The 15,378-nt window shown below is 41.8% G+C and overlaps 1 protein-coding gene across 4 annotated transcripts in view; it reads right to left on the reverse strand.

Annotated features, from left to right (window-relative positions):
* LOC106972653 (phosphatidylinositol 3,4,5-trisphosphate 3-phosphatase TPTE2-like) overlaps positions 1-15,378 on the reverse strand; it is a 184,659-nt gene that overhangs the window by 25,957 nt on the left and 143,324 nt on the right. For all 4 annotated transcript variants that reach the window (XM_053214776.1, XM_027064747.2, XM_053214779.1 and 1 more), the window contains 2 exons: positions 6,398-6,459; positions 4,359-4,439 (listed from right to left, as the gene is read on the reverse strand). In XM_053214776.1, the coding sequence (XP_053070751.1) occupies positions 4,359-4,439; positions 6,398-6,459 (143 nt within the window). The remainder of the gene's footprint in view (positions 1-4,358; positions 4,440-6,397; positions 6,460-15,378) is intronic.

Here is a 15,378-nt window from a genome sequence, read left to right on the forward strand (position 1 = left end):
GGGACTTATTATAAGACTGTCTTGACTTTTTAAAAATTAATTAATTTATTTTATAAGAGAGTGAGTGTGAGTGAGCACAGGGAGGGGCAGAGACAGAGGGAGAGAATCCCAAGCAGGGTCCATGGTGACAGCATGGAGCCTGACACGGGGTTCGAACCCCAGGCACCCCTGTTTTGATGTTTTATGTTTGAAATTGTCCATCATAAAACAATTTTAAAAGGACAAGATAGGGTAACTGCATATATTTCACATGGGTTTTCTGAGTATTAAATGAGATAATATATGTCAAAGTGCAATCGTGTCTGGTATATAATACATTTCTGAAAGATATTCATTTCCCCTCTTCTTTCACTTTCAAAATACAGCAGCCTCTCCTCTGTCTCTTTCTCTCTCATACACACACAGACGTGATGTTCTGCAAGAGTTGAATTGCCCCAGTAGGGGTTTGTGAAAGACTTGAGTTCCTCTTTAAAGGAAAATCAATTTGGGTCATCTCCCTTTTCTTTTTGAGAAGCCTGGCTAGAGGTTTATCAATTTTGTTTTTTTCAAAAAACCAACTCTTGGTTTCACTGATCTGCTCTACAGTTTTTTTTAGATTCTATATTGTTTATTTCTGCTGTGATCTTCATTATTTCTCTTCTTCTGCTGGGTTTAGGCTGTCTTTGCTGTTCTGCTTCTATTTCCTTTAGGTGTGCTGTTAGATTTTGTATTTGGGATTTTTCTTGTTTCTTGAGATAGACCTGGATTGCAATGTATTTTCCTCTCAGGACTGCCTTCGCTTCATCCCAAAGCGTTTGGATTGTTGTATTTTCATTTTCATTTGTTTCCATATATTTTTAAATTTCTTCTATAATTGCCTGGTTGACCCATTCATTCTTTAGTAGGGTGTTCTTTAACCTCCATGCTTTTGGAGGTTTTCCAAACTTTTTCCTGTGGTTGATTTCAAGCTTCATAGCATTGTGGTCTGAAAGTGTGCATGGTATGATCTCAATTATTTTATACTTATGAAGGGCTGTTTTGTGAGCCAGTATGTGATCTATCTTGGAGAATGTTCCATGTGCACTCAGAAGAAAGTATATTGTGGAGTATTAAAGTATGTAAAGTAAGTGGAGTATTAAAGTACCCTGCAATTACCACATTCTTATCAATAAGGTTGCTTAGATAAAATCATATATGAAAATGGAATTATTACAACCAATCCCTCAGAAATACAAGTGATTATCAGAGAATACTATGAAAAATTATATGCCAACAAACCGGACGACCTGGAAGAAATGGACAAATTCCTAAGCACCCACACACTTCCAAAACTCAAACCAGAAGAAATAGAAAACTTGAACAGACCCATAACCAGCAAAGAAATGGAATCAGTTATCAAATATCTCCCAACAAATAAGAGTCCAGGACCAGATGGCTTCCCAGGGGAATTCTACCACACATTTAAAGCAGAGATAATATGTATCCTTCTCAAGCTGTTCCAAAAAACAAAAACGGAAGGAAAACTTCCAGACTCATTCTATGAAGGCAGCATTACTTTGATTCCTAAACCAGACAGAGACCCAGCAAAAAAGAGAACTACAGGCCAATATCCCTGATGAATATGAATACAAAAATTCTCAATAAGATTCTAGCAAATCAAATTTAATAGCATATAAAAAGAATTATTCACCATGATCAAGTGGGATTCATTCCTGGGCTGCAGGGCTGGTTCAACATTCACAAATCAATCAGTGTGATACATCAAATTAATAAAAGAAGAGATAAGAACCATATGATCCTGTCAATCAATGCAGAAAAAAAGCATTTGACAAAATTCAGCATCCTTTCTTAATAAAAACCCTCCAGAAAGTCGGAATAGAAGGAACATACTTAAACATCATAAAAGCCATTTATGAAAAGCCCACAGCTAATATCATCCTCAATGGGGAAAAACTGAGAGCTTTCCCCCTGAGGTCAGGAACAGGACAGGGATGTCCACTCTCACCGCTGTTGTTTAACATAGTGTTGGAAGTTCTAGCATCAGCAATCAGACAACAAAAGGAAATCACAGGTATCAAAATTGGCAAAGATGAAGTCAAGCTTTCACTTTTTGCAGATAACATGATATTATACATGGAAAACCCGATAGACTCCACCAAAAGTCTGCTAGAACTGATACATGAATTTAGCAAAGTGGCAGGATACAAAATCAATGTACAGAAATCAGTTGCAATCTTATACACTAATAATGAAGCAACACAAAGACAAATAAAGAAACTGATCCCATTCACAATGGCACCAAGAAGTATAAAATACCTAGGAATAAACCTAACCAAAGATGTAAAAGATCTGTATGCTGAAAGCTATAGAAAGCTTATGAAGGAAATTAAAGAAGATATAAAGAAATGGAAAAACATTCCACGCTCATGGATTGGAAGAATAAATATTGTTAAAAAGTCAATACTACACAAAGCAATCTATTCATTCATCACAATCCCAATCAAAATTGCATCAGCATTCTTCTCGAAGCTAGAACAAACAATCCTAAAATTTGTATGGAACCACAAAAGACCCCGAATAGCCAAAGTAATTTTGAAGAAGATAACCAAAGCGGGAGGCATCATAATCCCAGACTTTAGCCTCTACTACAAAGCTGTAATCATCAAGACAGCATGGTACTGGCACAAAAACAGACACATAGACCAATGGAATAGAATAGAAACCCCAGAACTAGACCCACAAACGTATGGCCAACTAATCTTTGACAAAGCAGGAAAGAATATCCAATGGAAAAAAGACAGTCTCTTTGACAAATGGTGCTGGGAGAACTGGACAGCAACATGCAGAAGGATGAAACTAGACCACTTTCTCACACCATTCACAAAAGCAAACTCAAAATGGATAAAGGACCTGAATGTGAGACAGGAAACCATCAAAACCCTACAGGAGAAAGCAGGAAAAAACCTCACGGACCTCAGCCACAGCAATTTCTTACTTCACATCCCCAAAGGCAAGACAATTAAAAGCAAAAATGAACTATTGGGACCTCATGAAGATAAAAAATCTTCTGCACAGCTAAGGAAACAATCAACAAAACTAAAAGGCAAATGACGGAATGGGAAAAGATATTTGCAAATGACATATCAAAGGGCTAGTATCCAAAATCTATAAAGAGCTCACCAAACTCCACACCCGAAAAACAAATAACCCAGTGAAGAAACGGGCAGAAAACATGAATAGACACTTCTCTAAAGAAGACATCCAGATGGCCAACAGACACATGAAACAATGCTCAACTTCAAAGCCACACTGAGATACCACCTCATACCAGTCAAGTGGCTGAACTGAACAAATCAGGAGACTATAGATGCTGGAGAGAATGTGGAGAAACGGGAACCCTCTTGCACTGTTGGTGGGAATGCAAACTGGTGCAGCTGCTCTGGAAAACAGTGTGGAGGTTCCTCAAAAAATTAAAAATAGACCTACCCTATAAGCCAGCAGTAGACTGCTAGGAATTTACCCAAGGGATACAGGAGTACTGATGCATAGGGGCACTTGTACCCCAATGTTTAGAGCAGCACTCTCAACAATAGCCAAATTATGGAAAGAGCCTAAATGTCCATCAACTGACGAATGGATAAAGAAATTGTGGTTTCTATACACAATGGAATACTACGTGGCAATGAGAAAGAAAGAAATCTGGCCTTTTGTAGCAACGTGGATGGAACTGAAGAGTGTTATGCTAAGTGAAATAAGTCATACAGAGAAAGACAGATACCATATGTTTTCACTCTTATGTGGAGCCTGAGAAACTTAACAGAAGACCATGGGGGAGGGGAAGGAGAAAAAAAAAAAAAGGTTAGAGAGGGAGGGAGCCAAACCATAAGAGACTCTTAAAAACTGAGAACAAACTGAGGGTTGGATGGGGGGTGGGAGGGCGGGGAGAGTGGGTGATGGGTATTGAGGAGGGCACCTGTTGGGATGAGCACTGGGTGTTGTATGGAAACCAATTTGACAATAAATTTCATATTTAAGAAAAATAAGGAAAATCAAAGGCTAGTGACTTACAATAATCTTCAAGGGTCTGGAATCTTAGAAATCAGACCTTCCTACTTTGGGAAGGGAATCAACTCTTGAACTCTGTGAGCAATGACCAATATAAAATGGACCACGGATGCCCTGGGAGAACTTTGTGTTTGCAGAGCACCAGGAGGGCCCCAGCTGTGGCTCTCGGGCCCTGGGAGGGATCAAGGCCTATCACAGGCACCAGAGTCAGGCTGCCTGATCTCCAGAGGAAAAGAATCTAAAATGAAACCAAGTAATAGCTGCCAATCTTAACCAACTTCCCGAAGAATCCCCTTGTAAAAAACACAACTTACCTGAGAAGGAGTCTCAACTCCTTGATATTTCGTGCTGGTGCTTTTATCTGTTCGCCGTTCTCCAAAATAATAAAGGCTGTCCTACAGAAAAGGGGGCCACACAATCAAGGTTCGTCTGCACGTTCTTTTCCTTGTAAGGCATCCTTAAAAGTTCTGAGGGCACATTATTTCCTTAAGTCAGCAGCCTCTGAGCAGAGGCTGCCCCAAATAAAGTGAACAACAACAAGCCACATGCAGGCTTGTTACACACACACACACACACACACACACACACACACACACACACTCACACACGACTGAAGCCAAAGTTTCACAAAACAATACTTACCTGTTGCTATTTTCCATCCTAATCGATTCCATTTTGTTATTAAAAATGCCAGTCACGACCCAATGGAGTTTACAGCTCACGGATCGATTGGATCCAGTTTGAAAAACACTGTCCAATACCCATTTTCCTAACCTGTGTGTCTCAAATTAGGGACAAAGCAGAAGGTGGCGCTAGAGGGCGGCCACATGGACAATGTGAAGGCCCCTTCTCAGACTGTGGGCCAAGTGGGGAGCAGAACTGCTGGGCGCCCCTGTTCAGCGGGAGCTTCTCAGCAGGATCATGGTGGAACGAAGACTGAGAAGCCCACTTTAAGAAATAGAAATAGCCCACCCTCTCTTCGCAGAAATTTCCAGAGGGCACAGACCCCACAGAGAGTGATTATGAGAAGTTAATAACACACAGGAGAGACTTTGTTCTGCATGGCAAAATGTACCTTTTATCTACCTAGAACCTCTTTATTTTTAAGTTTATTTATTTATTTTTTGAGAGAGAGAGAATGTGTGTGTGAGCAGGGGAGGAGCAGAGAGAGAGGGAGAGGGAGAATCCTAAGCAGGCTCCACACCGTCAGCATGGAGTCTGATACGGGGCTCGAACTCACAAACGGCGAGATCATGACCTGAGCTGACACCAAGAGTCGGGCACTTAACCAACTGAGCCACCCAGGCACTCCTGCCTACTACTTCTAAGGATGTCTGAAGTCCTTTAGAGAACTTATCAAACCAGTCTTGATATTATTCTTGTGAGGAAGGAGGAAGTCCCCTAACTGGGGGCATAAGAGCGGGGCTGGGATGAGGTGAAGTGAAGGAAGCATTACGATTGTAGAATTTTTTTTTTTTTTTGCACTTGGACTGCTTGACCCTACCTCATCTTAGTTCTGTCCCTATGTGTCCCTGTCTTTATTTACATATTTTATTAGTTTTTAAAAATTTATTTATTTATTTTCAGAGAGACAACGAGAGCAAGTGCAAGCAGGAAGGGGCGGAGAGAGGGGGGAGAGAGAATCCCAAGCAGGGTTCGTGCTGTCAGCACAGAGCCTGACTTGGGGCTCAACCCCACAAACCGTGAGATCATGCATGACCTGAGCCGAAATCAAGAGTCGAACGCTTAACCAAAGGAGCCACCCAGGTGCGCCTGAGCCGTCTTTATTTAAAATGTTAGAATTATTGGTATGCCTGGGTGGCTCACTAGGTTGAGTGTCTGACTCTTGGCTTCAGCTCAAGTCATGATCTCAAGGTCACAGCATTGAGCCTCACGTGGAGCCTGCTTGAGATTCTTTCCCTCTGCCCCCCTCCCCTGCTCTCTCACTCGCTGTCTAAAATAAAAAATATTTAAATAAAATAAAATGTTGGGTATTACTGTATATACCATGGATTTTTTTTGCATTCGTTTTGATCGTGAAAAATAATGCATTAGATTATTTATCTTAATTACTGAAAATTTTGGCATTCCCTTAAATTTTGTGCCTGAAGTGAGTGTTTCACTGACCTCACTCTAGTCCTGGCCCAGAGTTAAGAAGCACCTAGGTCAGTTGCTAACCAGTGCGAGTTAAACAAGGAAGTATCAAAACCAGGCTTTCTAATAACTGCTTCCCCAATTACAACTCTGTTAGGCGCCACAACTCAAAGAATCATCTTAACGTCCTACCAGTGAGGTTTCAGAACTATCGAACTCAATCAGCGTAAGACAGAGCCTGCGGTCACATCTTTCGTACCTCTGCAGTTGTAAATATTTCACTGGCAATAAGGCAGGCACAAGCCATCGTTCCAGTTCTTCCTGGAAAAGAAAAGAAGTCCATGAACCATTGTTCGTGGCAGTACTTGGTATAAAAATGCTGTCATGAATATTCAGAGAGCTCAGTTTGGATTGATTTTCTTTCGCTCTGAAAGTGCTTGTTGAAAATGTTTCAATTCAGGAATAGGCAAAGCTGTTTCGTGGGTCTGGAGCTGTCCCTGGAATTCTGTCCTGTGCGCAGGGACACACATGTGCACGCATGTAGGGTTCTTGAGTCAATACGGCTGCGGATCACAGCTGCAGGCAGAGGCAGTGAGGTCTATTCCGGGACTCGGAAGCTAAAGAGCTACTTACCAATTAAGAGCTAATTATACACTCTGTTTTTCTAACTAACCTAAGTGAAAGTACCTATAAAAGATAAAACGTGATCAGAACCCAAAACATGACGAAGCGTTTACAACATCCATTTTTCCTTCTATTTTTGAGGTTTTTTTTTTTAATGTTTATTTATTTTGAGAGAAAGAGAGAGAGCGAGCATGAGCAGGGAAGGGGGAGGGGCAGAGAGAGAGGGAGACACAGAATCCAAAGCAGACTGTGGGCTCTGAGCTGTGAGCACAGCTCATGAACCACAAGATCATGAACTGAACTGAAGTCAGACGCTCAACCAACTGAGCCACCCAGGCACCCCTATTTTTAAGTGTGCTACCAAACATGTAAGAAAGTAAAGAGAATAGTATAATGAACCCCCATATATCTGTTCCCCAGAGTATATCATATTGTGTACTTTTCTCTCTCCTCTTCCCTCCCTTCTTCCCTCTCCCCGTTTTTCTTCCTTTTTTCTATAGCATTTTATTTAAAAAAAATTTTTTTTAACGTTCATTCACTTTTGAGACAGAGACAGAGCATGAACGGGGTAGGGGCAGAGAGAGAGGGAGACACAGAATCGGAAGCAGGCTCCAGGCTCCGAGCCATCAGCCCAGAGCCTGACGCGGGGCTCGAACTCACCGCGAGATCATGACCTGAGCGGAAGTCAGATGCTTAGTGGACTGAGTCACCCAGGCGCCCCTCTTCTATAGCATTTTTTTTTAATTTTTTTCAACGTTTTTTTATTTATTTTTGGGACAGAGAGAGACAGAGCATGAACGGGGGAGGGGCAGAGAGAGAGGGAGACACAGAATCGAAAACAGGCTCCAGGCTCCGAGCCATCAGCCCAGAGCCCGACGCGGGGCTCGAACTCACGGACCGCGAGATCGTGACCTGGCTGAAGTCGGACGCTTAACCGACTGCGCCACCCAGGCGCCCCTTCTATAGCATTTTAAAGCAAACCCTTGACTTCAGTCATTTCATCCTCAAAGTTTCTTATGTCTTATTCTAATCTATATTTTTGTCCCGCTATACAAAATTTGTTTTAAAAAATATGTTGCTTCTTTTATTTCCAGTTACTTCTAGCTTTTGTCTTAGCCAGTGCATGCTGAACTTTATGTAATTTCAAACTTACCTTTTTAACTTGAGATACATTCTATTTTCTATTCGATTCCTTTTTTTTTAATGACCCAAACTTATTTTGCAACTCATAGTTTGAAAAACATTCTAAGCCAAGTACTTCTAAAAAAAAGACTATAATTTTTTTTAAAAGTTTAGAGACAGAGTGCAAGTTGGGGAGGGGGCAGAGGGAGGGAAAGAGAAAGAGAGAGAGAGAGAGAGAGAGAGAGAGAGAATCTTAAGTAGGCTGCATGCTGCATATGGGGATCCCACAACCCTGGGATCACTACCTGAACTGAAATCGAGAGTCAGACGCTCAGCCAACTGGGTCATCCAGGCTCCCCCCCAAAAAAGACTTGGTACCACCCAATGCTATGACACATAAAGGCTTCTTGCTAAAGGAAATCCTGACTATTAACACCCCAGCTCTCAGTGGTATAGACTGTTAACATTTCAATTCTGGAGGACATCTCTGGATGTCTATACTGGCATCTTCCCATCTGAAAAACATTTTTGCAGATTTCATGCCCTTGTGGTTGTGTACAACCAAAGACACAGTAGATGCCCTCTCATCCAGTCAAGTCAGGTAGAGCAGGGAATCATGAAAATGATTGTATGAAAAGTATTACCTTTAATACTTAATTTTAACTTCAAACATAAATATACACTTATTCACTAACCTTCCGATACCGGACAGAGGTTTCAACTTTTTAAATATGTGTCTCCCCAGTTGGAATTCTTTCTTGGAAAGGCCAGGCCTGTGGTAGAAACCACTGCATCATCTATAATTTCTAGTTTCAGATTCTTTAAAGCAAGCTAGGTAGAGAAGCCTCTTAGATTTTACTGCTGGGGTTTTTCTCCCCATGTTTTATAGGAGTCTCACTTGCCCTTTTTTAAGCTTATTTATTTATTTTGAGAGAGAGGGAGGGGCAGGGGAGGAGCAGAGAGGGAGAGAGCGAATCCCAAGCAGGCTCCACACTGTCAGCACAGAGCCTGATGCAGGGCTCCATCCCACAACCATGAGACCATGGCCTGGGCTGAAACCAGGCATCGGATGCTTAACAGACGGAGCCACCCAGGTGCCCCTAGTCTTACTTGCATTTAATTCAGCTGCCATTTTTATTGTAGCCGCTCAAGTTCATTGAACCTTCTTGAAACTTTCAACTAAGGGCTCATAAAATTATAGCTTTCTGTTCACTCTGCCATTTTACAGATCTATATAATATTTAATTCTTTGGCAGAAGCATAAGAACAAGTAGCAGTGACAGACACTGATGGAAGAAGAAACACACAGGCACGCTAAATTGAAGCTCACTAGTTGCAAGTTTTCAAGATGCCAGGGAACACCACAGGTGTGTTTATAAAGGGAATGGAGAATATTCACCAAATTGGTTAGAGGGAGTCTGCGAGAGAGCCTTTGTTATCCTGAAGTCGGCAGAAGCATCTTGCATCTCTAAATGCAATACAGTAATGGCTTTCATAATTATGACTAACACTTGGGTAATACTTTACAGATATCATATAATCTTTACAATTTTGTGAGGTAAATACCCTGCATAAGGAGGGAGAAACTGAGGTTCTACACATTGAAGCAACTTTCACATGGTCAAAGACATCTTAATACCAGTTTATATGATCTCTTAACAACAGTCCTTAAACTTTATTCTTTCTCAGCTGCATCCATTACCCTCCCTACAATGTCCAATTTATACTCTATATTCTGGAATTTGTAAGCAGAGACTGAGGCAATGTTCCTGACCCCAGCTGTGTGTGTGTGTGTGTGTGTGTGTGTGTGCGCGCGCGCGCACGCATGTGTCCCTTAGAGCTGCTTAAAGCACCTAAAATGTAGCTAAAAGAGGAGAGTTCCAGTCCAAGATGGCGTCATAGGAAGATCCTGAACTCACCTCGTATTTGGACACAACAAATCTGCACGTGTTTAAGCACAGTTCCACCTGCAGAAGAACCAAGGGCTGAATGAACAGCTCCCACTGCTCACAAGATAGAGACACCACACAGAGAACAGCAAGAGAGAGGGAGACGTGGTAATGAAGGGACTCCCCAACCCCAACACTGCAAACTGTGGTGGGGAGGGACGGTACTGAGGGACCGAGCAGATTCATCTGCCCCAGGGCAGAGAAAAAGTCTAAAAGAGAAACCAGTAGGGCATCTGCGTGGCAGTTGACAGTCTGACTCTCGTTTTCAGCTCAGATCATGCATCCCAGCGTCATAGGATCCGGCCCTGCATTGGGCTCTATGCTGAGCATGGAGCCTACTTGAGATTCTGTCTGTCTCTCTGTCTGTCTGTCTCTCCCTCCCTCCCTCCCTCTGCCCTACTCTCTCTCTTCCTCTGCCCTACTCACTTTCTCTCTCTCTCTCTCTCTCTCTCCCTCTCTCCCTCCACCCTACTCTCCCTCTCTCCCTCTGCCCTACTCACTCACTTTCTCTCTCTCCCTCTCCCTCTCTCTCTCCTTCTGCCCTACTCTCTCTCTCTTCCTCTGCCCTACTCTTTCTCCCTCTGCCCTACTCACTTTCTCTCTCCCTCCCTCTCTCCCTCCACCCTACTCTCTCTCTCCCTCCGCCCTACTCTCTCTCTTTCTCCCTCTGCCCTACTCACTCACTTTCTCTCTCTCTCTCCCTCTCTCTCTCCTTCTGCCCTACTCTCTCTCTCTTCCTCTGCCCTACTCTCTTTCTCCCTCTGCCCTACTCACTTTCTCTCTCTCTCTCCCTCCCTCTCTCCCTCCGCCCTACTCTCTCTCTCTCCCTCCGCCCTACTCTCTCTCTCTCCCTCTGCCCTACTCTCTCTCTCTCCCTCTGCCCTACTCACTCACTTTCTCTCTCTCTCCCTCCCTCTCTCCCTCTGCCCTACTCTCTCTCTCTCCCTCTGCCCTACTCTTTCTCCCTCTGCCCTACTCACTCACTTTCTCTCTCTCTCTCTCTCTCTCCCTCTGCCCTACTCTCTCTCTCTCCCTCCGCCCTACTCTCTTTCTCCCTCTGCCCTACTCACTCTCTCTCTCCCTCCCTCTCTCCCTCCACCCTCTCTCTCTCTCCCTCCGCCCTACTCTCTCTCTCTCCCTCTGCCCTACTCTTTCTCCCTCTGCCCTACTCACTCACTTTCTCTCTCTCTCTCTCCCTCTGCCCTACTCTCTCTCTCTCCTTCTGCCCTACTCTTTCTCCCTCTGCCCTTCTCTCTCAAAACAATTAAAAAAAAAAGAGAGAAACTAGTATACAAAAGATCCAGTCCCACAACTTCTCCCAAACAATGGGAGACCTGCTGGAACTCTCTCCGGGTCAGAGAAGCTGGTAAGCGACGCAGTTTCTCCTTCCCCTCCAGGCAGCTTGTTAAAGCTCTGTTAATGCAGAGCACTCGGGGATCTCCCAATCCATACCTGCTTCAGCTCCAGCCACCCTGCCAGAGCACCCCTCCATGGGGGCACCCCTGGATACTGACTTGCACCCACTTCAGTTTCAACTGTCCTTCCAGGACACCCTCTGCATGGAGAGCCCCAGGACTGCCCTGGTGTGCACACTCAGTTCAGCTACAGCTGTCCTGTTAGGGCATCTCCTGGGAAGAGTACCACTGGCCTGCATGCCACCTTGACTCAGCCACTCCAGTCCCCTACATGGAGTGTCCTGGGACCCCCAGCTTGTGCCTCAGCTCCAGGACCTAGAGTGAAGGGCACCTTCTACACAGACAGCCCCAGGATCCCTCCGGTTGCACCTATGGCTGCACCAATGGCTCCAGCCATCCTGCCAAGCACCCTCTGCGTGGAGAGCCCAGAGACTCCCTGGATGACACTCACTTCAGCCTCGCCATTCTGTCAGGATGCCCTCTGTGCAGGGAGCCCAGGGTCTGCCCTGGCCAAGGCCTATTATAGCTCTGGCCATGCTGCCAGGACAGTCCAGCATGGAGTGTTCTGGGACTCACAGCCCAGGCCCTTCACAGGTCCAGTCAGCCAAAGTCACCAGGCACACACAGTCTATGCAGGGAACGACCATACACAAGACCATCCTTTCAAAATTTAGAAGAAGTAGCTGTGTTGCCTAATTCATGGGAACAAATGCAGAAAGTCAAGTAAAATGAGGAGACAGAGGAGCATCCTGTAAACAAAAGGGTAAGACAAAGCCTTGGGAAAAGAACTAAATGAGACAGATATAAGCAATATGCCTGATAAAGAGTTTAAAGTCATAATCATAAAGATGCTTATTGTACTGGAGAGAAGAGCGAAAGAACTCCTTGATAACTTCAACAAAGAGAAAGAAAACAAAAAAGCCCAAACTAGAGTTGAAAACACAATAATTGAAATGAAAAATTCACTAGTGGGAATCACCAGATTAGCAGACGCAGAAGAACAAATCAGTGACCTGGGAGACATGGTAATGGAAAACACAGGCTGAACGCAATTAGGAAAATTTTTAAAAAATGAGTAGGTTAAGGGATCCTCCGGATGACATCAAGAAAACAAACATTCACATTTTGGGGTCCTGTGTCAGGCTCTGGGCTGACAGCTCGGGGCCTGAAGCTTGCTTCAGATTCTGTGTCTCCCTCTCTCTCTGCCCCTCCCTCCCACAAGTACTCTGTCTTTCTCTCTCTCTCAAAAAAGTAAACATTAAAAAAAATTTTTTTAAAAAGAGAAAGTTAAGCATAACACTAAAAAGTTATAATCACAGGAAAGAGAAAAAGGGAAGAATAAAGGAACAGAGAAATACTATAAAAACAATTTTAAAAATTTAGAAATAGTAATAAGTACATGCCTATCAATAATTACTGTAAATATAAATGACCTAAATGCTCCAATCATAAGTCATAGGGTGACAGAATGGAAAAACCAGACACATCTATATGCTTCCTACAAGGGACTCGGTTCAGACCTAAAGTCACATACAGACTGGCAGTCAAAAGATGGAAAAAGATATTCGGTGCAAATGGAAACAAACAAAAAGCTGGGGTAGCAGTACTCATACCAGACAAAACAGACATTAAAATAAACACTGTAATAAGACACAGAAAAAGGGCATTACATAATGATAAATGGGTCAATCCAACAAGAGGATATAACAATTGTAAATATCCATGCACCCAACATTGGAGCACTTAAATAGATAAATATTAACAGACATAAAGGGATAAACTGATAATTATACATTAATAGAAGACCGTAACACCTACATTGATGGAGTGATTAACCAAGCAGAAAATGCATACAAAAACAGTATCTTCGAATGACATCGTTAGACCAAATGGACTTAACAGATATATAAACCATTCCGTCCAAGATCAACAGAATACACATTCTTTTCAAATACACATGAAAAATTCTCCAGAAAAGATCCCATATTAGACCACACACATACACACACACACACACACTCACATGCACACAAAGACACACACGCGCACACACACACCCTTACTAAATTTAAGAAGACTGAAATTACATCATGCATCCTTTGGACTACATCAGTATGAAACTAGAAGCCAGTCACAAGAAAGAAAGTGGAAAAACACAAACATATGGAGGCAAAATAACACAGTACTAAACATCCAATGGGTCAATGAAGAAATCAGAGGAGAAATAAAATGCATGGAAACAAATAACAATGAAAACACAACAGTCCCAAGTCTTTGGGATGTAGCAAAAGCAGTTCTAAGAGACAAGTCCTATAGCAATACAAACAAACCTCCAGAAATAAGGAAAGTCTAAAACAAAAAACCCAACCTTGTTCCTAAAAGAGTTAGAAAAAGAACAAGCCCAAAGCTAGTAGAAGGAAGGACATAATAAAGATTTGAGCAAAAATAAACAAAATAGACACTAAAAAAGAAATAGAAAAGATCAATGAAATGGAGAGCTGGTTCCCTAAAAAGATTAAAAAAATTGACAAAACTTTAGCTAGACTTTTCAAGAAAGAAAGAGATAGGACCCAAATGAATAAAGTCAGAAACAAAAGAGTAGTTAAGAACTGACACAACAGAGATATAAAGGATTGTAAGAGTATTACAAAAAAATTATATGTCAACAAATAATCTAGAAGAAATGAAAAAAATTCATAGAATCATACAATCTTCTAAAACTGAATGAGGAAGAAAAAGAAAATCTAAACAGACCAATTATAAGTAACTAAATTGAATTGGTAATAAAAAAAAAAAACTACCAACAAACTAAAGTCTAGAACCAGATGGATTCACAGGTAAATTCCACTAATCATTTACAGAAGCATTAATATCTATTTTCCTCAACCTATTCCAAAAAATAGTAGAGGAAGGAAACTTTCCAAATATATACTACAAGGTTGGCATTACCCTGATACCAAAACCAAACAAAAAAAGAAGAAGAAAAGGAAAAGAAAACAAAACTACAGGCCAATATCCCTGATGAATATAGTTGCAGAGACCCTCAACAAAATATTAGCAAACTATATTCAACAACACATTAAAAGGATCATTCACCACAATCAAGTGGGATTTATTCTGGGGATGCGAAGATGGTTCAATATCTGCAAATTAGTCAACATGATACACCACATCAACAAAACGAAGAATAAAAATCAAGATCATCTCAATAGATGTAGAAAAAGCATTTGACAAAATTTAACATTCATTCATAATAAAAACTCTCAACAAAGTGGGTTTAGAGGAAACATGCACAAACATAATAAAGGCCACATATGAACAACCCACAGCTAACCTTCTACTCAATGGTAAAAAACTGAGAGTTTTTCCTCTATCAGGAACAAGACAAGGATGTCCACTTTTGCCACTTTTATTCAACACAGTACTGGAAGCCCTAGGTACAGCAAGCAGGCAGAATAGAAATAAAAGGCATCCAAATTGGTAAGGAAGAAGTAAAACTCATTATTTGCAAATGACATGATACTGTATACAGAAAATCCTACAGATCCCATGAAAAACTATTAGAACCGATCAATGAATTCCCCAAGGTTGCAGGATACACAATTAATACACAGAAATTGGTTGTTCTTATATACCCTAATAACAAAGTAGCAAAAAGAGTCATTAAGAAAACAACTTTATTTACAATTGCATCAAAAATCATTTAAAAAGCCCTGGGAATAGACTTAACCCTTAAGGAGGCGAAAGATCTGCACTCTGAAAACTATAAAATGTTGATGAAAGAAATTGAAGACACCACAAACAAGTGGAAAGATATTCTATACTCATAGATTGGAAGAATTAATATTGTTAAAATGCCCGTAGTACCCAAAGCAGTCTACAGATTTAATGCGATCCCTATCAAAATACCAACAACATCTTTCACAGAACTGGAACAAATGATCCTAAAATTTGTATGGAACCACAGAAGACCTTGAATAGCTAAAGCAATCTTGAACAAAGCTGGAGGGATCACAATCCCAGATTTCAGGATATACTGTAAAGCTGTCCTAAGTAAGACAGTGTGGTACTGGCACGAAAATAGACGCATAAACCAATAGAACAGAAAAAAAGAACCCAGAAATAAACCC

The sequence above is a fragment of the Acinonyx jubatus genome, chromosome A1 (genome assembly GCF_027475565.1).
Source record: "Acinonyx jubatus isolate Ajub_Pintada_27869175 chromosome A1, VMU_Ajub_asm_v1.0, whole genome shotgun sequence".
NCBI classification, from domain to species: Eukaryota; Metazoa; Chordata; class Mammalia; order Carnivora; family Felidae; genus Acinonyx; species Acinonyx jubatus.